The 17,982-nt window shown below is 46.6% G+C and overlaps 1 protein-coding gene across 4 annotated transcripts in view; it reads left to right on the top strand.

Moving 5' to 3' along the window:
* Positions 1-701: 701 nt before the first annotated feature.
* The window catches only part of gabpb2b (GA binding protein transcription factor subunit beta 2b), a 48,185-nt gene continuing 30,904 nt past the window's right edge, over positions 702-17,982 (top strand). For 2 of the 4 annotated variants that reach the window (XM_063041638.1, XM_063041641.1), the window contains exons 1-2: positions 1,105-1,308; positions 13,263-13,370. In XM_063041638.1, coding sequence (XP_062897708.1) covers positions 13,263-13,370 — 108 coding nt within the window. In that variant the 5' untranslated portion in view covers positions 1,105-1,308. Of the gene's footprint in view, positions 1,036-1,104; positions 1,309-2,258; positions 2,684-13,262; positions 13,371-17,982 lie in introns of those variants that run through there. The other 2 variants (XM_063041640.1, XM_063041639.1) reach the window with 2 other exon arrangements.

A 17,982-nucleotide genomic window follows, 5' to 3' on the forward strand; every position in this document is an offset into this window, starting at 1 on the left:
CACAGAACCTCCTGCACTCTGACCCCCGGGCCCCTCATCCCCCAACCTCCCGCACTCTCCGACCCGAGTCTCTCATCCCGAACCTCCAGCACTCTGACCCCCGGGCCCCTCATCCCCCAACCTCCCGCACTGTCCGACCCCGGGTCCCCTCATCCCGAACCTCCCGCACTCTCCGACCCGAGTCTCTCATCCCGAACCTGCCGCACTCTCCTACCCGAGTCTCTCATCCCGAACCTCCCGCCCCGTCCGACCCGAATCTCTCATCCCGAACCTCCCGCCCCGTCCGACCCGAGTCTCTCATCCCGAACCTCCCGCCCCGTCCGACCCGAGTCTCTCATCCCGAACCTCCCGCCCCGTCCGACCCGAGTCTCTCATCCCGAACCTCCCGCCCCGTCCGACCCGAGTCTCTCATCCCGAACCTCCCGCCCCGTCCGACCCGAGTCTCTCATCCCGAACCTCCCGCCCCGTCCGACCCGAGTCTCTCATCCCGAACCTCCCGCCCCGTCCGACCCGAATCTCTCATCCCGAACCTCCCGCCCCGTCCGACCCGAGTCTCATCCCCGAACCTCCCGCCCCGTCCGACCCGAGTCTCTCATCCCGAACCTCCCGCCCCGTCCGACCCGAGTCTCTCATCCCGAACCTCCCGCCCCGTCCGACCCGAGTCTCTCATCCCGAACCTCCCGCCCCGTCTGACCCGAGTCTCTCATCCCGAACCTCCCGCCCTGTCCGACCCGAGTCTCATCCCCGAACCTCCCGCACTGTCCGACCCCGGGTCCCCTCATCCCGTTCCGGTCCTAGTGCTACTCTATCTCCGCAACCCCCACTCACGGTCCGACCCCCCTTGGACTTGGCACAAACCGCGCGCCAAAACATCGGTGCCCGGATCTACATCTGACCGCTTCACCCCTGGGTCGGGCAACAACTCCGAGCAAAAACAGAATCCCGAGAGGGCGGCCAGACGCCGTGGTCCTGAACGTGAAGACCGACAGTCTCAATGGAAGAGAAGGAGGAGGGGAAAGGAAAGCCCCGAGAAAGGTTGAACGAGCGGGCGGGGAGAGCGAGGGCCGGCTAACCATCAGTCAGCCGCCTCACCTCCCCGGTTATCATTCCGCGGGGCCGTCCACTTCCGGCGAACAGTCGCCGCCATCTTGGGCGCCTTTTATTTTTAAACAAAATTTAAAACGGGTGCTGGCGGCGGGTGGCTCGGAGCGGGCGTGGGGAGAGGGGCGGAGCACCGGCCGGCTGGGCGATCGGGCGGGCCGGCAGAAAGCGCGGGCTCGGGAGCCAGGCCGGGCGGTGGCCGCTGAGGTAAATGTCGGCGCGGGTTTTAATTCCAGGTTTCTCCACCGGATGTGGAAGTCTCGGCAAATTCCGCGACTTCCCCCGGAACCGCCGCCAGGCCCCGTTTCCTGTCTCCGCCCGGCCGCTGCCGCCGCCGCCGTTCCCTCAGTCCCGGGTGTCCATCGTCCGCGGGGCCGCCGCTCCGTCCCCTCGTCGGTGGCAGTCCGTGACCCCCCCCTCCCCCCTTACCGGGAACGCGTCGCCCGAACTCTCGCCGGGGCAGTTACCGGGAGCCTCCCCTCGCCTGGCACCCCAGTGTCGGTGACCCTTCTTTCCGCCCCCCTCCCCTTCACGTACTGGGCTCAGCCCGCTGAAGACTGGGGAGTGATTCCTCCCTCCCGGGCAGAGAAGTTAACCCCAGGCCTACCCTCCGTGAACCGGGTGTGGGTGAAAGCCGGTGACCCACACCCTGCTGCCGCTGTCCGCCCCCATGTTCAGATACAGGGACATTTCTCACCCACCCAAACACTGATCTTTCTTCCCCCACCCCACCCGTACCGGACATCACCGGGACCGCATCCCGATGTTCTCCCTGTCCTGAATCCGGCTGCTCAGTGATACCCACCACCCCCACCCTCGAGGAGGGAAATGTATTGTTCTCTAGTTAAAGCTTCAGTTCCACGGGGACCAGTTTTGTCGGATTCAATTTCAGGCCCTGAGAAATGACTCCTTCTTCCCCTCAGACCTCACCGTTGAGACCCCTGGTTACCACCGCTTCTACCGCTGGCCCAGGATTACTCGGGCAATTATTACATTGTCAGTTTTTACATGAAATGTGTATCTGCCTGTTTGTGTGCTATGACAAAAAAAAACCCTCATAATTTCAAATAACAAATGGAAAGGTAATTGTGGGGCTGATCGACTGGTGCTCTTTAGCATGTGAGTGTTTAGACTGCGCCACAAAGCTTATAAAGCCCAGAATAGGGCATGTCTTTGGTGTTGTTTTAAACACATCAACAAATTACTTATGGTTCATGTGACTTCACACTATGAAAATTGTGGAAGTTTATCCCTATGCTGATACAGACCTGTGGCATTGTATTTCAATGGGGAAATCCCCACCAGCGATGTAAAATTGCAACATATTGTTATTGATTTAAGCGGGAAAGCCCAGTGTACTTTACTTTTCTGGATGCTGTAATAGTAATCTCAGGACAGCCTTGAGATTCGTTTTCTTGTGCGCATTCACAGTAAATACAAGAAACAATGGAATCTATGAAAGACTGCACCCAACAGGACAGACACCAACCAATGTGCAAAAGATGGGCTGCGCAAATACAAGAAGAAATAAGAAATACATAAGCAATAAATGTTGAGAACATAAGATGAAGAGTCCTTGAAAGTGAGTCCGTAGGTTGTGAGAACATTCCTCTCTGCCTCCATTAATGCTGGTGTTGTCAGCAAAGTTGATTATGTATTCTTATCCAAGTAGTTTATTATAAACAACAAAGGTCCCAGCACCAATCCTTGTATACAATTTAGTACAGTACAGTATGGGCTCTTTGTCCCACAATGTTTAGTTAACCTATATAAACCTCCATGATGAATCTAGTCCTTCCTTCCTTTATAGCCTATAACCCTCCATTTTTCTTACATTCATGTGCTTGTATTAGAGCTATAACATGACTCAATTCCCTGGCTAATGAAGACCAGCACACCTTAACCACCCTACTAACTTGTGCAGCAACCTTGAGGGATCTTTGGACTTGATCCCCAAAATACCTCTTCCTCCACACTGCTGAGAATCCTGCCATTAACTCTGTACTCCACTTTAAAGTTTGATGTTTCATAGTCTGCCACTTCTCTGCCCAGCTTTGCATCCTATCTGGTTCCAGTGGCAACTGAGGACAACACTATCCAAAACATCACCAATCTTGTGTCAAACTTATTAACCTACCCTTCACCCTCCAAGTCATTTATAAAAATCACAAATAGCAGGGGTCCCAGAACCTCCAGTCTCCATCTGCTACCACCCTGTGCCTTCCGTGCAAAAGCCAGGTCTGAAGCCACATCACCACCCTTCTCTAGATCCCATGCCTCACCATTCTCTTGATGAGTCTACCAAGAAGAACCTTTCTAAAATCCATATACAACTCATCCACTGCTCTACCTTCGGTTTTGTTTTGTCACCACCTCAAAAAAAAAACAACTTTTTGTACTAGGGAGTGGTTTACTAGTGCTACAACAGCAGAATAGAAGTTGTTTAAAAGATTTCTTGGGAAACTAATGGGGCCAAAGGTCAACAGGCATTGGTCATTTTAGTTTTTAATTACATTCTAATTCCTCAGGTTTAGAAACATAGAAAATAGGTGCAGGAGTAGGCCATTCGAGCCTGCACCGCCATTTATTATGATCATGGCTGATCATCCAACTCAGAACCCCGCCCCAGCCTTCCCTCCATACCCCCTGACCCCCGTAGCCACAAGGGCCATACTGAGGTTTAGGAACTAAAATGGTCCGTGGGTGAGGAGGACATTGAACAGCAGGGTTTATTTCAATGTTTTGGTATCTCTCTTCAAGTGTGTAGGAATAACTGAACAGTAGGCTATAGGAGCAGGCCATATGGCCCAAGATGCCGACTGTTTATTCCTCTCCATAGATGCTGCCCAACTTTCTGAGCTCTTCCAGCATTTCGTGTGTGTTGCTGTGAATTTCCAGCATTTGCAGCATCTCTTGTGTTTAATATCAGCTTCTCGGCATTCCTCTGGCACCTTGGTTATGGCCTATAAAGGAGATGGAAGCTCTTGATCAAGTTCCAAGTAATCTCATCTCTTGCCCGTCTCAATAACCTGGAGTATATTTCATCAGACTTTGGAGACCCAAAGTCTCACTATCCTCCATGTCCTTCTCCTTTACAAATACTGATGCAAAGTACTTATTTAGGATATCCTCCACCTCCAAGTTAAAGTTCCCTCTTTTCTTGAATTCTTTTCTTGCTTCTTTGTAATCCTCAAGGCCTCTATTTGATTTTATCCTCCTTTGCATTCTTAACTAAATTCACCATCTCTCTTGATACCCAAAGTTGCCTTACCTTGCCATTCTAGTCCTCCTTACTGGAACATCCCCATGCTCTGTGCATTTGGTCTTTAAATACCTTCTGAATGTCAGACAAGCAAGCACTTGCCCAAAAGCAACTTTTTCCAAAGAACTCTTACTAGTTCCTGCTTAATCCACCCTAATTCAACTTCATATTCTCCTGCAAGATTCATACTTATCCTTATTTTTAGCTATCTTAAAACAAGAAATTGGCATCAATTTTTCCTAAGTATTTCCTAACTGAAAGGATGACCACCTGGCCAGGTTAATTTCCCAACAGCAGCTCTACTAATTGAACTATCGACATCCTGATTTAAATCATCGGGATAGTTCTACCTTAACCCTAAATTCTGCCCCGCCTAAACCTCTTGCACTAAGCTCACAGTCTATATTTGGGAAATTGCTTTTGCAACTTTTCCCCCATCTGCTTCCATATTTGTTCCTCAATGATCCAGTGGCTGTCTGTAATATAATCCCATCAGAATGATTCATCATCATTATGTGCTGTGTTGTATGACATGGATGATCATGGTCTTTAGACCGTGATTGTTGGCAATTTTTCTACTGAAGTGGTTTGCAATTGCCGCCTTCTTTACAAGACGGGTGACCCCAGGCTTTATCAATATATTTCAGAAATTGTCTGCCTGGTGACAATGGTCACATGACCAGGACTTATGATATGCAGTAGCTCATGTGACCCTGATCGGAATGTGGGGGGGCAGATGTCTAAGCAAGTGCTACATCTTGCCCAAGGGTGACCTGCCTGCAGGCTAGTGGAGGGAAGGAGCACCTTACAGCGACCTTGGCTGAGACGTATCTCCACCCCCCCCCCCACAAGCTGTCCCTCCATCTTTTCTAAAACATTGAACTTCTGGATCATGAAGCACCAGAGGTAATTCTGAAATTCCTACTTTCAAGGTCCTTTCCAGCCTCTTTCCTAACTCCCTGTGCTCACTGCGCAGGATCTTTTCCCACTTTCCACCTATGTAATTGGTGTCAATTTTCACCACAACCTCTTATTGCTCACCCTCCCCATTGAAAATGTTTGCAGCCAAATGTCAGAGAGATCATTGACCTGGGAGGCAGGCTCTTGTGACCTCGAAGTCTCCTAGCTAGCTCCGTAATTTTTGAGTCCCCTATCACTATTGCTCTGCCTGACTTGACCCTTGTCAGAGCCAGACTCAGTGCTATGGATATGACTGTTGTTGCTGTGCCCGGATGAGGTCAACCCACCCCCACAGTCACCAAGGAGGAATGCATTGCTGAGGGGAATCGCCTTGGGGCAATCCTGCAGCGATTGCTCCCTCTACCTGTACTGGTGATCGCCAGCTATCTGCTTCCTGCACGGTGGGTGTGACCACCTCACTAAAGCTCATGTTTTATGATGTTCTCAGCATCCTGGACAATTCAAAGTATGTCCAGATCCAGCTCCAGTTGCTTAATGTGCCTGACCACCTCACTGAAACTCATGATTATGATGTGCACTGAGCCAAGTACCAGTTTCTTAATGCAGTCAGTCTGCAGCAGCAGACTGTTGGTCTAATCTCCTAATAACAAAGGCGTGGCTATGAAAGGATGAGGTCAGTAATAATGAAATACAGCTCAGAAATGGGCCCTTTAATCCAACTTGTCCGTGCAGACCAAAGTGTCTTACTGACAGACTAGTGGTCATGTTTTATTCCACTTACCTTTTTGAATACACAAATAGTTAATTTAATTCAGTGTTTATAGTGCTGCTTTTGCTTTGTTCTGCTTGTGTTGGAGACTCCTATGTGCAGGATAAAACAAGCTGTAGAGGGTTTTAGACTCGGCGTGTCCATCACATGCATAGACTTTCCCACCACTTTTCAAAAGGTAACGCCTTAAGAAGGCAGCATCTGTCGTTAAGGACACTCACCATCCAGGGCATGGCCTCCTCTACAGGAGCTTGAAGACCCTCAATGTTTTGGGAACAGCTTCTTCCCTCTACTATCAGATTTCTGAATGGTCCTTGTTATTCTTTTGCATTATTTACTTTTTTTGAAACTTCAATTTTCATGTCTTGCACTGTACTACTAACAAGAAAATTCATAAGCGTGTGATAATAAACCTGATTCTGATTATTGAGTCAGATTTATGTAATGGAGAATAGAAATGAAAGAAAGCTGGTGTTGAAATGCTTTTTATTTCATCTGGGTACCCAAAAAACTTTTACATAGCTAATTACATTCTGAGCATCAACTGCAGTAAATGGATGCTCCTTGATGCGCGGCAGGGTAGGTTAATTGGTATCAGCTGCAGGTTCAATATGTAAAGCTTGTTCAATTCCCTGCAATGGGCCCCAGGTTAAGAAAAGAAAGATGTTGTTTTATCATTGGGCTTGTTAAACCTATACCTGTACTCTTTGGTGTTGAAGATTTTCAAAAGACACTTTAGAACAAAATGATTACTGTAAGGGCAGAATTGATTATTTTTGATCTTTCCTATTACTGATAATAAGCACATAGATGGAATGTACCCATCTAGATAAGTCTGGCTCTTGTTCTCAGTTTCAGGCGGAACCATATTTATAACTTCTGACTTTGCAGAATTGTGATGTGGTGAATTATTTTTATTCCATTAAGTAAGAGTTAGTTGTATGGATTTGATAGACCTGTGATGTATCTTTCTTTGACACAGACTTAATTAGGAAGGTGTAAAATATACTTGATAGTAAAAGTGAAGATAGTGATTATTTAAGAGTGGAGGCTCAGACTGGGATGGAAGAACAGAATGGCATGTTGCTACACTAAACCATACAGAGGCTGTGACTCATGCAAGTGGATCATTTGTTTCATTTCTCCCATTGCATTTTCATAACTGCCTCACTGAACAAAACGTTAAACTTGATGTTTGCAATTTGCTCTTTTTTCACAATTGCTCCTCCCCTGGTTTTAAGGAGAACAACATGTCTGAAAAATGTCTTGGGAAAGAGGAATGAAGGGTGTACTACAGATGGAATTTCGGCAAAACGATATGTAATGATCTGGGAGAAATTTGTTAGGACAGCCAGACAGTATCTCTACCTCAACCAAAACTAAAACAACACATTTTAATTACAATTTGTAAGTACAGTATCCTGACCTTTTTCACCTCATTCAGTTTTTCTTTGAAGTGACTGTCTCTTATTTTTTTTAACAGTCATGATGAAGACTGAGTTCGACAAAATTGAAAAGCATAGGTATGTAGTGAGAAAGATTTATATTCAGAGGCCTAGATTTAACGTAAGTAGTAAGAGGTTAAAGGGATTTGGTGAAAGTAAATTTGCATAAACATACATACACAGGGTGTAAATGCCATGAGAGTTAGTTGTTTTGCAGGAGCAAAGTACATTACAAACACAACAAAGTAAACGTAACAGCACAGGGAGAGAAAAGAGTATCTAGTTGGAAGTAGTGTTAAGGCTTTTCATGTCAGTTCGAGAACCTGATGGCAGTGTGGAAGAAAGTGTTGTTGAATCTTCAGGTTGCTGTACCTCCTGCCTAATGGCAACATTAAGGAGACATCATTGATGGTGGGGAAGAATTGTGGGTGGTTGAAATCTGGAATGCACTTGCTGAGAGAATAATCTCAGATAACCACCATCTTCTGTATGAAAAACTTACTCCTCAGATCTCCTTTAAATAGCTTCCCTTTCATCTTAAACCTGTGCCTCTAGTTCTAGATGCTCCTGCCCAGGGAAAGACTGGCGCATTTCTGTGCTGTATTCTTTTACAAACTACTAGGGTAATCAGATTTAATTGATAACAGGATTACTGGGGTTGGCGGGGGAAGTGGTGAGGAAAATATCTCACCCAGATAGAGAGAGAGAGGTGTGGAACACAGTGTCAGAGAGAATGGTGGAAGCAGAAGCTCTTGTTCCATTTAAATGGTATTTCAATGTGTACCGGAAGAGCAAGGCCAAGTGCTGCAAGGTGGGAGTTGTAAGTTTGCAGATGACACAAGAATTGGAGTGGGTGATCAGAGAGCTTTTTTTGACCAACATTATAACTGATAGAAACATTGACTTAACTTGCTCTTTTATAGTTGCTTGCCTTGATGCATTGAGTGACTGAACAGAATTCATGTGGTGACGAAACTCCATCACAGCACAGGTCATCTTTTATTTCTCACCAGCGAGAGTAAAAATGTCTTTCATTCAACAGCATTGACAATTGATTAACTCTTATGGTATGAGCAGCTGAGTGGCGTAGTGGCCAGCGTAACATCATTACGTCGCTAGCGACACGGGTTCAGTTCCCAACACTGTTTGTAAGAGTTTGTACGCTCCCGCCCCCCCAAACACTGTTTCCTCCCATAATCCAAAGATGTACAAATTACTAGGTTGATTGGTCACATGGGTATACAGTAATTGGGTGGCACAGGCTCATTAGGCTGGAAGGGCCTGTTACCGTGCTGTATCTGTAAATAATTTCAGAAGTTATTCATTTATGGCATGTGGGCATCGCCAGCTAAGCCAGCATTTATTGCCCATCCCTAGAGCCCTTGAGAAGATGGTGATGAGCTGCTGCCTTGAACCGCTGCAGTCCCTGAGGTGTAGGTACACCCACGGTGTTGTTAGGGAGGCTTTTGACCCAGCGACAATGAAGGAATGGTGATATGTTTCCAAGTCAAGATGATGAGTGACTTGGAGGGGGATTTCCAGGTATCTGCCGTTCTAGTCCTTCTAGATGGTAATGGTTGTGGGTCTGGAAGGTGCTGCCTTAGGAACTTTGGTGTGTTGTAGATAGTACACACTGCTGCAACTGTTCGTTGGTGGTGGAGGGATTGAATGCTTGTGGAAGGGATACCCATCAAGTGGGTTGTCTTGTGCTGGATGGTGTTAAGCTTCTTGAGTGTTGATGGAGCTGTACTCATCCAGGTGAGTGGTGAGTATTCCGTTACCCTGCTGACCTGAGCTTTGTAGATGCTGGACTGGTTCTGGGGAGTTGGGAGGTAAGTTACACCCCGCAGGATTCCAAGGCTTTGACCTGCTCTGGTAGCCATGGTGTTTATACGGCTAAACCAATTCAGTTTCCTGTCAATGGTAACCCCCAGGATGTCGATATTCAGGGATTCAGTAATGGTGATGCCACTGAATGTCAAGGGATGATGGTTAGAGCCTCTCTTGTTGGAGATGGTAATTGCCTGGCACTTGCATGGCTCGAATATTACTTGCCACTTGTCACCCAGGCCTGGATATTGTCCAGGTCCTGCTGCATTTGGGTATGAACTGTTTCACTATCTGAGGAGTCACAAACGGTGCAGAGCATCATGTAGTCACCTGCGAACATCCCCATTTCTGACCTTATGACAGAAGGAAAGTCATTGGTGAAGCAGCTGAAGCTAGTTGTCCTAGGACACTTCCCTGAGGATCTCCTGCAGTGATGTCCTGAGGATGAGATGATTGACCTCCAACCACCACAACCATCTTCCTTTGTGTCAGGTATGATTCCGACCAACAGAGGGTTTTCCTCCAATTCCCATTGATTCCATTTTAGTTCAGGTACCTTGATGGCATATTCGGTCAAGTGCTGCCTTGATGTCGAGGGCTATCACTCTCACCTCACCTCACCTCTAGTATTTAGCTCTTTGTTCCATTTTTGGACCAAGGTGGTGATAAGGTCAGGAGCTGAGTGGCCTTGATGGAACCCAAACTGGGTATCCACAAGCAGGTTATTGCCGAGTAGGTGCTGCATGATCGCACTGTTGATGACCCCTTCCATTACTGTGCTGATGATTGAGAGTAGGCTGATAGTGTGGTAATTGACTGGGTTGGAATTGTCCTATTTCTTGTGTGTAGGACATTCCTGGACAATTTTCCACATCGCTGGGTAGGCGTTGTAGCTGTACTGGAACAGCTTGGCTCGTGGCGTAGCAAGTTCTGGAGCACAAGTCTTCAGGACTATCGCTGGGATTTTGTCTGGGCCCATAGCCTTTGCAGTATCCAGTGTTTTCAGCCATTTCTTGATATCATGTCAAGTGAATCAGATTGACTGCATTCTGACATCTGGGATGCTGGGGATTTCTGGGGGAGGCCGAGCTGGATCATCTACTCGGCACTTCTGACTGAAGATTGTTGCAAATCTTTCAGCCTTATCTTTTGCACAGGTGTGCTGGGCTCCTCTATCATTGAGGATGGGGATATTTGTGGAGCCTCCTCCCTTGGACAACATTGGTGTCGTGGAGAGGGGAGACTTGCAGCATGGGCAACTGCTGGTCTTCCATACAACCTTGCCTAGGCCTGTGCCCTGGAGAGTGAAGACTTTCCAGGCACAGATCCATGGTCTCGCAAGACTAACGGATGCCTCATCCAGTGAGTTGTTTGATTGTCCACCACCATTCACGGTTGAATGTGGCAGGACTACAGAGCTTAGATCTGATCCATTGGTTGTGGGACCACCTAGCTCTGTCCATTTCTTGCTGCTTATGGTGTTTGGTTTCACCAGGGTGATGTCTCATATTTAAGTATGCCTGGTATTGTTCTAGGCATGCCCTCCTGCCCTCTTCATTGAACCAGGGTTGATCCCCTGGCCTGGTAGTAATGTTAGGGTGGGGGATATGCTGGGCCAAGAGGTTACAGATTGTAGTTGAGTACAATTCTGCTGCTGTTGATGGCCCATAGTGTCTCATAGTTGCCCAGTCTTGGGCTGCTAGATCTGTTCAAAGACTATCCCATTTAGCATGGTGGTAGTGCCACACAACGCAGTGAAGGGTTTCTTCAATGTGGAGATGGGATTTAGTCTCCATAAATGCTGTGAGGTGGTCACTTCTACCAATGCTGTTGTGGACAGATGCTTCCACAGCAGGCAGGTTGGTGAGAATGAGGTCAAGTGTGTTTTTCCCTCATGTTGGTTCCCTCACTACCTGCTGTAGTCCCAGTCTACTAGCTATGTCCAGTAGAACCCAACCAGCTCGGTTTGTGATGGTACTACCGAGCCACTCGGTGATGGACATCAAAGTCCCCCACCCAGAGTATATTCTGTGCCCTTGCCACCATCAATACCTCCTCCAAGTGTTGCTCAATATGGAGAAGTACTGATATATCAGCTGAAGGAGGATGGTTCGTGGTAATCAGCAGAAGGTTTTCTTGCCCATATTTAACCTGGAGCCATGAGACTTCATGGGGTCCAGAGTCTATGTTGAGAGCTGCCAGGGCAACTCCCTCTCTACCATATACCACTGTGCGACCATCTCTGCTAGTTCTGTAACATACATCAAAGTTGCTGGTGAACGCAGCAGGCCAAGCAGCATCTATAGGAAGAGGTGCAGTCGACGTTTCAGGCCGAGACCCTTCGTCAGGACTAACTGAAGAAAGAGTGAGTAAGGGATTTGAAAGCTGGAGGGGGAGGGGGAGATCCAAAATGATAGGAGAAGACAGGAGGGGGAGGGATAGAGCCGAGAGCTGGACAGGTGATAGGCAAAAGAGGATACGAGAGGATCATGGGACAGGAGGTCCGGGAAGAAAGACAAGTGGGGGGGGGGGTGACCCAGAGGATGGGCAAGAGGTATATTCAGAGGAACAGAGGGAGAAAAAGGAGAGTGAGAGAAAGAATGTGTGCATAAAAATGAGTAACAGATGGGGTACGAGGGGGAGGTGGGGCCTTAGCGGAAGTTAGAGAAGTCGATGTTCATGCCATCAGGTTGGAGGCTACCCAGACAGAATATAAGGTGTTGTTCCTCCAACCTGAGTGTGGCTTCATCTTTACAGTAGAGGAGGCCGTGGATAGACATGTCAGAATGGGAATGGGATGTGGAATTAAAATGTGTGGCCACTGGGAGATCCTGCTTTCTCTGGCGGACAGAGCGTAGATGTTCAGCAAAGCGGTCTCCCAGTCTGCGTCGGGTCTCACCAATATATAAAAGGCCACATCGGGAGCACCGGACGCAGTACATCACCCCAGTCGACTCACAGGTGAAGTGATGCCTCACCTGGAAGGACTGTTTGGGGCCCTGAATGGTGGTAAGGGAGGAAGTGTAAGGGCATGTGTAGCACTTGTTCCACTTACACGGATAAGTGCCAGGAGGGAGATCAGTGGGGAGGGATGGGGGGGACGAACGGACAAGGGAGTTGTGTAGGGAGTGATCCCTGCGGAATGCAGAGAGAGTGGGGGAGGGAAAGATGTGCTTAGTGGTGGGATCCCGTTGGAGGTGGCAGAAGTTACGGAGAATAATATGTTGGACCCGGAGGCTGGTGGGGTGGTAGGTGAGGACCAGGGGAACCCTATTCCTAGTGGGGTGGTGGGAGGATGGAGTGAGAGCAGATGTACGTGAAATGGGGGAGATGCGTTTAAGAGCAGAGTTGATAGTGGAGGAAGGGAAGCCCCTTTCTTTAAAATCTTAGTGGTGGGATCCCTGCTAGTTCTGTACTGGTTTTGCACAGGTGTACTAGTTAAGTAAACTTGGAATAGATTTTGAGTCAAACCTGGGACCCTCCTGAAATACATCAATATGTTCCTCTGCTTTCTTGAATCATAGACATTTGGCCCCTATGCCAACCCTTATGCCTTTCTATCCCAACCCCAATGCTTCCATTAACTTCAATTCCCTCTAGGCTTTGCTCATTCAAGTATCTGTCCAGGTGCCTCTGTTCCTGCCTCTGGCACATTATTTCATACTTAAACTGATACTGGATGAGCTGATAATTTTGAGTATATTTAACCCTGAATATTGCAGCCAAAATGTTCTCAGCATTCAGTTAATGTGATTGAAAACACAATGTTATATGATTTACCCTCACTAAAGCACATGTCAGCAACCAGAAGACTGCAGTGTTTGAGTTTCAGTTCTTTGTCTTTCACTGCTTGGATTTCATCTCCTAAGGGGAAAACACCTGTATTTGGATATTGACTGACCTGCTGATATTTCTAACCCTTTTATCCATTCAGATGTCCCTGGTGGATTTGGGGAAGAGGTTGTTGGAGGCAGCTCGAAAGGGTCAGGATGATGAAGTTCGGACACTGATGGCAAATGGTGCTCCCTTCACCACGGATTGGGTATGTATATTGGATGGGCTGGAGGACACAAATACCAAAGGCATAAGAAATAAACTGGATGGATTAGGAGTGGTATTGAACAGCTGGGTTCTGTAGTGGCCAAAGGAAGAAAATGGGCAGGCAGCAAACGTCTAGCCCCACATGTGGGAATGGAGCAAGACAATGGTTTGCTGCTCCTTATCAATACACAGCGCTTCATTTCCAATAATCTGCTCAATAGTGCCTGTGTTGGGTTTCTCCAGGGTCACTTGGATCCAGACATTATTTAGTAAGTGCAGTTTACATGGAAAGGGCAGGAAAATGGGATTGAGAGAAAATAAATCAGCCATGATCGAATGGTGGAGCAGCTTCGTTGGGCCAAAATGGCCTTGTGCTGCTCCCATAACTTATGATCTTTATTACACCCTTATTCCAAGTGTCCTGAGAACTAAATTTCAGTCTAGAGTGAGAGTGCCTTCAACATCTCTGACAAGCATTTCACTTGATTGGCATCAAGGAGCTCCAGTGTGAATCAGTGAGGTTTGACTGGCTAAAGCTCCAGTGCCTGGATTTACACCCAACACCAACAAAACTTGTATCCCAGTTCTACCAGGATGTCAGGGCGACAGTCTCCCCACCACCACCACTGATGGTCCAACTGCTCATTCCCCCCCACCACCCACCACTGATGTCCTCTTACCAACGTCCCTTCACAAGCATACGCTCAGCTGTTGTAAAAGAAGGTTCAAGGTTCTGTTTTTAGCAGTGTTCATTAGCAATTGTACACACACCTTCACAAGTAAAGGAACAATCAACCATGCACCTTCACGGGTAAAGGAGTAATAAAACACACCACTTCACAGGTAAAGGAGCTCACTTGTAAGCGATAAAGAACCCTTGTAGGACGCGTGGTTTAGTATGGTTAAGTGTGGGGAAAATAGGAAGGATGCCAAATAAGTGGAAAGTTAAAACTGACAGATACCAAGTACAACTCATTGTAAAACTGACAGACACCGTTCTCAGTTCATTGCCCCTCTTAGCACCACTGATTCCCCATTAAAGTTATCTCTTGCTTCATTGGTATTCTTCAAAACCGTGTATATGCCTCCTTCTCCATCTTCTGTCGTCTAAGATGCCTAAACCTCGCCATCCTAGTCTGCCTTCCTCACGGGAACATGTTGGTCTTGAATTGGATCATTCAGCTTTAAGCTACTCTCACATATCAGGTAGAGATTTGCCCAGAAGCAGCTTCTCCAAGCTCTTGCAAAATGCAGTTACAATGCCTTTCCCCAATTTAGGACTTACCACAAAGGTTCACTCTTATCCTTATCCACAACTATCTAAAAATCTATGGAGTTATGATCATTGTTCCCAAGGTCTCCATGCGAAGAAGGAAATTCGTTGTACCCAATAAACTCATCCCATCTAATGCTGTCCCACTGAAACTCTCATCACCTGGCCAGGCTCATTTCCCAGTACAAGATCTAATGTGGCCCCTTCTAGGTTGCATTTTCTATATGCTGTGTCAAGAAACCTTTTTGGATATACTTAACAATTTTTGCCCCATTTAAGCCTCTGGTACAAACAGAGTCCCAGTCGATAATGGCTTAATTATATCACTGCAACTATGTTATCACTTTTACCTTTCATTATCTGCCTACATATCTGTTCCTCTATCTCCTGCTAACTGTTGGGAGGCCTGTGGTATAACCCCATCATACTGAGTGCACCTTTCCTATTCCTGAGCTTTCCCCACATTGCCTTGCTGGATGAGCCCTCCAGAAGTTCCTCTAAGTGCAGCTCTGACGTAGTTCGTGCTTAGTATTGCAACTGCCCCATATCTTTTACATCCCTCTCTTGCGTCTGAAACATCTGAATCCTGAAAGGTTGAGCCACTGCCCCCACCACTCTCTCAACCAGGTCTCTGAAGTGGCCACAACATAGTGTTCCATGTACTAAATGAGGCCCACAGTTCGACAGCCTTGCCCATGATACTCCTTCCACTGAAATAAATACGCTTCAGTTCATCAGCCCCATCCTGCTCATTAACCTGACCTTGCCGGTCCTTCCTTTCAGATCTAACTTCTAACTTCCAACTTCCCCTTCAATTTGCTGATTCCCCCCCCCCAACACAATAATTTAAACCCTCAAATAGCAACAACAAACCTTCCCTTGAGATCTTGGTGCCCCTGCTATCCTCCATGTACAGATCCCAGCTGACCAGGAAGAGAGCCCTATGATCCAATGTGCCTTAGGCCCCTTCTCCTGCACCAGACCCTTGGCCACTTATTTACCTGTACTAGCTTCCTATTTCTTGCTTTGCTAACACATAGTACAAAGAGTGATCCCGAGGTACACCCCACTTTTTTTTTTTCCACTTTCTCCCCACCTCCCAAAACTCTCCTTGCAGGAGCTCATCTCTCTTTCTACCTTGTATTTTTAACACTTTGTTTTATTAACACAACCTCTGCTGCTCACCCTCCTCTTTCAGAATACCATTCGTCACTCAGGACACATCATTAACCCTGGCACCGTGTGTGTAGCACACCATCCTAGATCATAAGACCGAGGAGCAGAATAAGGCCATTTGGCCCTTCAACTCTGGTCCACCATTCCATTATGGCTGATTTATTATCCCTCTCAATGTGATTCTCCTGCCTTCTCTCTGTATACTTCGGTAGGCTTCAATGTGATCCCCTCATTCTCTAAGCTCCAACGAGTACAGGCTTAAAGCTATTAAACAATCCTCATATGTTAACCTTTTCATTTTCTGGGATCATTCTTGTGGACCTTCTCTGGACTGTCTCCTATGCCAGCACATTCTTTGTTAGATAAGGGGCTCAAAACTGCTCACAATACTCTGTGAGTTCTGACCAATGCCTTGTAAAGCCTCAGCATTACATCCTTGCTTCTCTATTCTAGTCCTCAACATGAATGTTAACCTTGTATTTCTCTTCCTTACCACTGACACAACTTGCAAGCCAACCTTTGGGGAATCCTGCATGAAGATTCCCAAGTTACTTTGCACTGCTGATTTTTAATTTTCTCTCCATTCAGAAAATAGTCCACACCTTTATTCCTTCTACCAAAGTGTATGACCTACACTAAATTCTATCTGCCATTTTGCCCATTCTCCCAATCTGTCTAAGTCCTTCTGCAGACAGCTTGCTTCCTCAACACTACTGTATTGTCCACAAACCTGGCTACAAAGTTATCAGTTCCTTCATCAAAATCATTGACATACGTGAAAAGAAACAGTCTTAATATTGACCCCTGTGGCACACCACTAGTCACCTGTACCCAACCAGAAAAGGCACCCTTTATTCTGACTTGTTGCCTCCTGCCAGTCAGCCAATCTTCTATGCATGCTAGTATCTTTCCAGTAATACCACAGGCTCTTGTTAAGCAGCCTCGTGTGGTGCCTTGTCAAAGGCCTTCTCAAAATCCAAATTAACAACATCCACTGACATTCTTTTGTCTATCCTGCTTGTTATTTTCCTCAAATACTTCCAACAGATTTATCAGGCAAGATTTCCCCTTTAGAAAACCATTCTGACTTTGGCCTATTTTATCATGTGCTTCCAAGTACCCCAAAACCTCATCCTGCATAATAGACTACAACGTCTTTCTAACCACTGAGGTCAGACTAACTGGCCTATAATTTCCTTTCTTCTTCCTCCTCCTGCCCTTCTTGAAGAGTGGAGAGACATTTGCAATTTTCCAGTCCTTCAAAACCATGCCAGAATCTAGTGATTCTTGAGTACTAAAGTCTCCACAATCGTTTCAGCTATCTGTTTCAGAAACCTGTGGTGTAGTCCATCTGGTCCAGGTGACTTATCTACCTTCAGGCCTTTCAGCTTCTCAAGCACCTTCTCCCGAGTAATAGCAACCGCACTCACTTTTGCTCTCTGGCACTCTTGAACTTCTGGTATGCTGCTAGTGTCTTCAACAGCGAAAACTGATGCAAAATACCTGTTCAGTTCATCTGCCATTTCTTTGTCCCCATTACTACCCCTCCAGCGTAATTTTCTCCTTGTATTATATATTGAAAAACTGCTTTGTATCCTCTTCTATATTATTAACACCTTCATATGTCTTTTCTCTCTTTATAACTTTTTAGTTGTCTTCTTTTTGTTTTTAAAAGCTCCCCAATCCTCTAACTTCCAACTAATTTTTGCTGTGTTATATGCCCTCTCTTTTGCTTTTGTGCTTTCTTTGATTTCCTTTGTAAGGCACAGTTACCTCATCCTCCCTTAAGAGTACTACTTCATCTTTGGGATGTATCTCACTTGCTTCGTCCAAATTTCCCGCAGAAACACCGGTCATTGCTGTCCTGCCGTCATCCCTACTAGTGTTCCCTTCCAATCAACTTTGGCCAGCTCTTCTCTCATGCCTCTAATTCCCTTTACTCCACTGTAATACTGATCCATTGGATTTTCTTGATCATTAGGATGAATTCGATCACCACTTTCTAAGTGTTCCTTTATCTTAATCGAATCTGGTTCATTGCACAACACCCAATCCAAAATTGCCTTTTCCCAAGTGAGCTCAACCACAAAGTGCTCTAAAAATCCATCTCATTATTCCTTCGCTTGGGTTCCAGCAGCAACTGGATTTCTCAATCTACTTGCAT

This window comes from Mobula hypostoma, chromosome 2, assembly GCF_963921235.1.
Source record: "Mobula hypostoma chromosome 2, sMobHyp1.1, whole genome shotgun sequence".
Taxonomy (NCBI): domain Eukaryota; kingdom Metazoa; phylum Chordata; class Chondrichthyes; order Myliobatiformes; family Myliobatidae; genus Mobula; species Mobula hypostoma.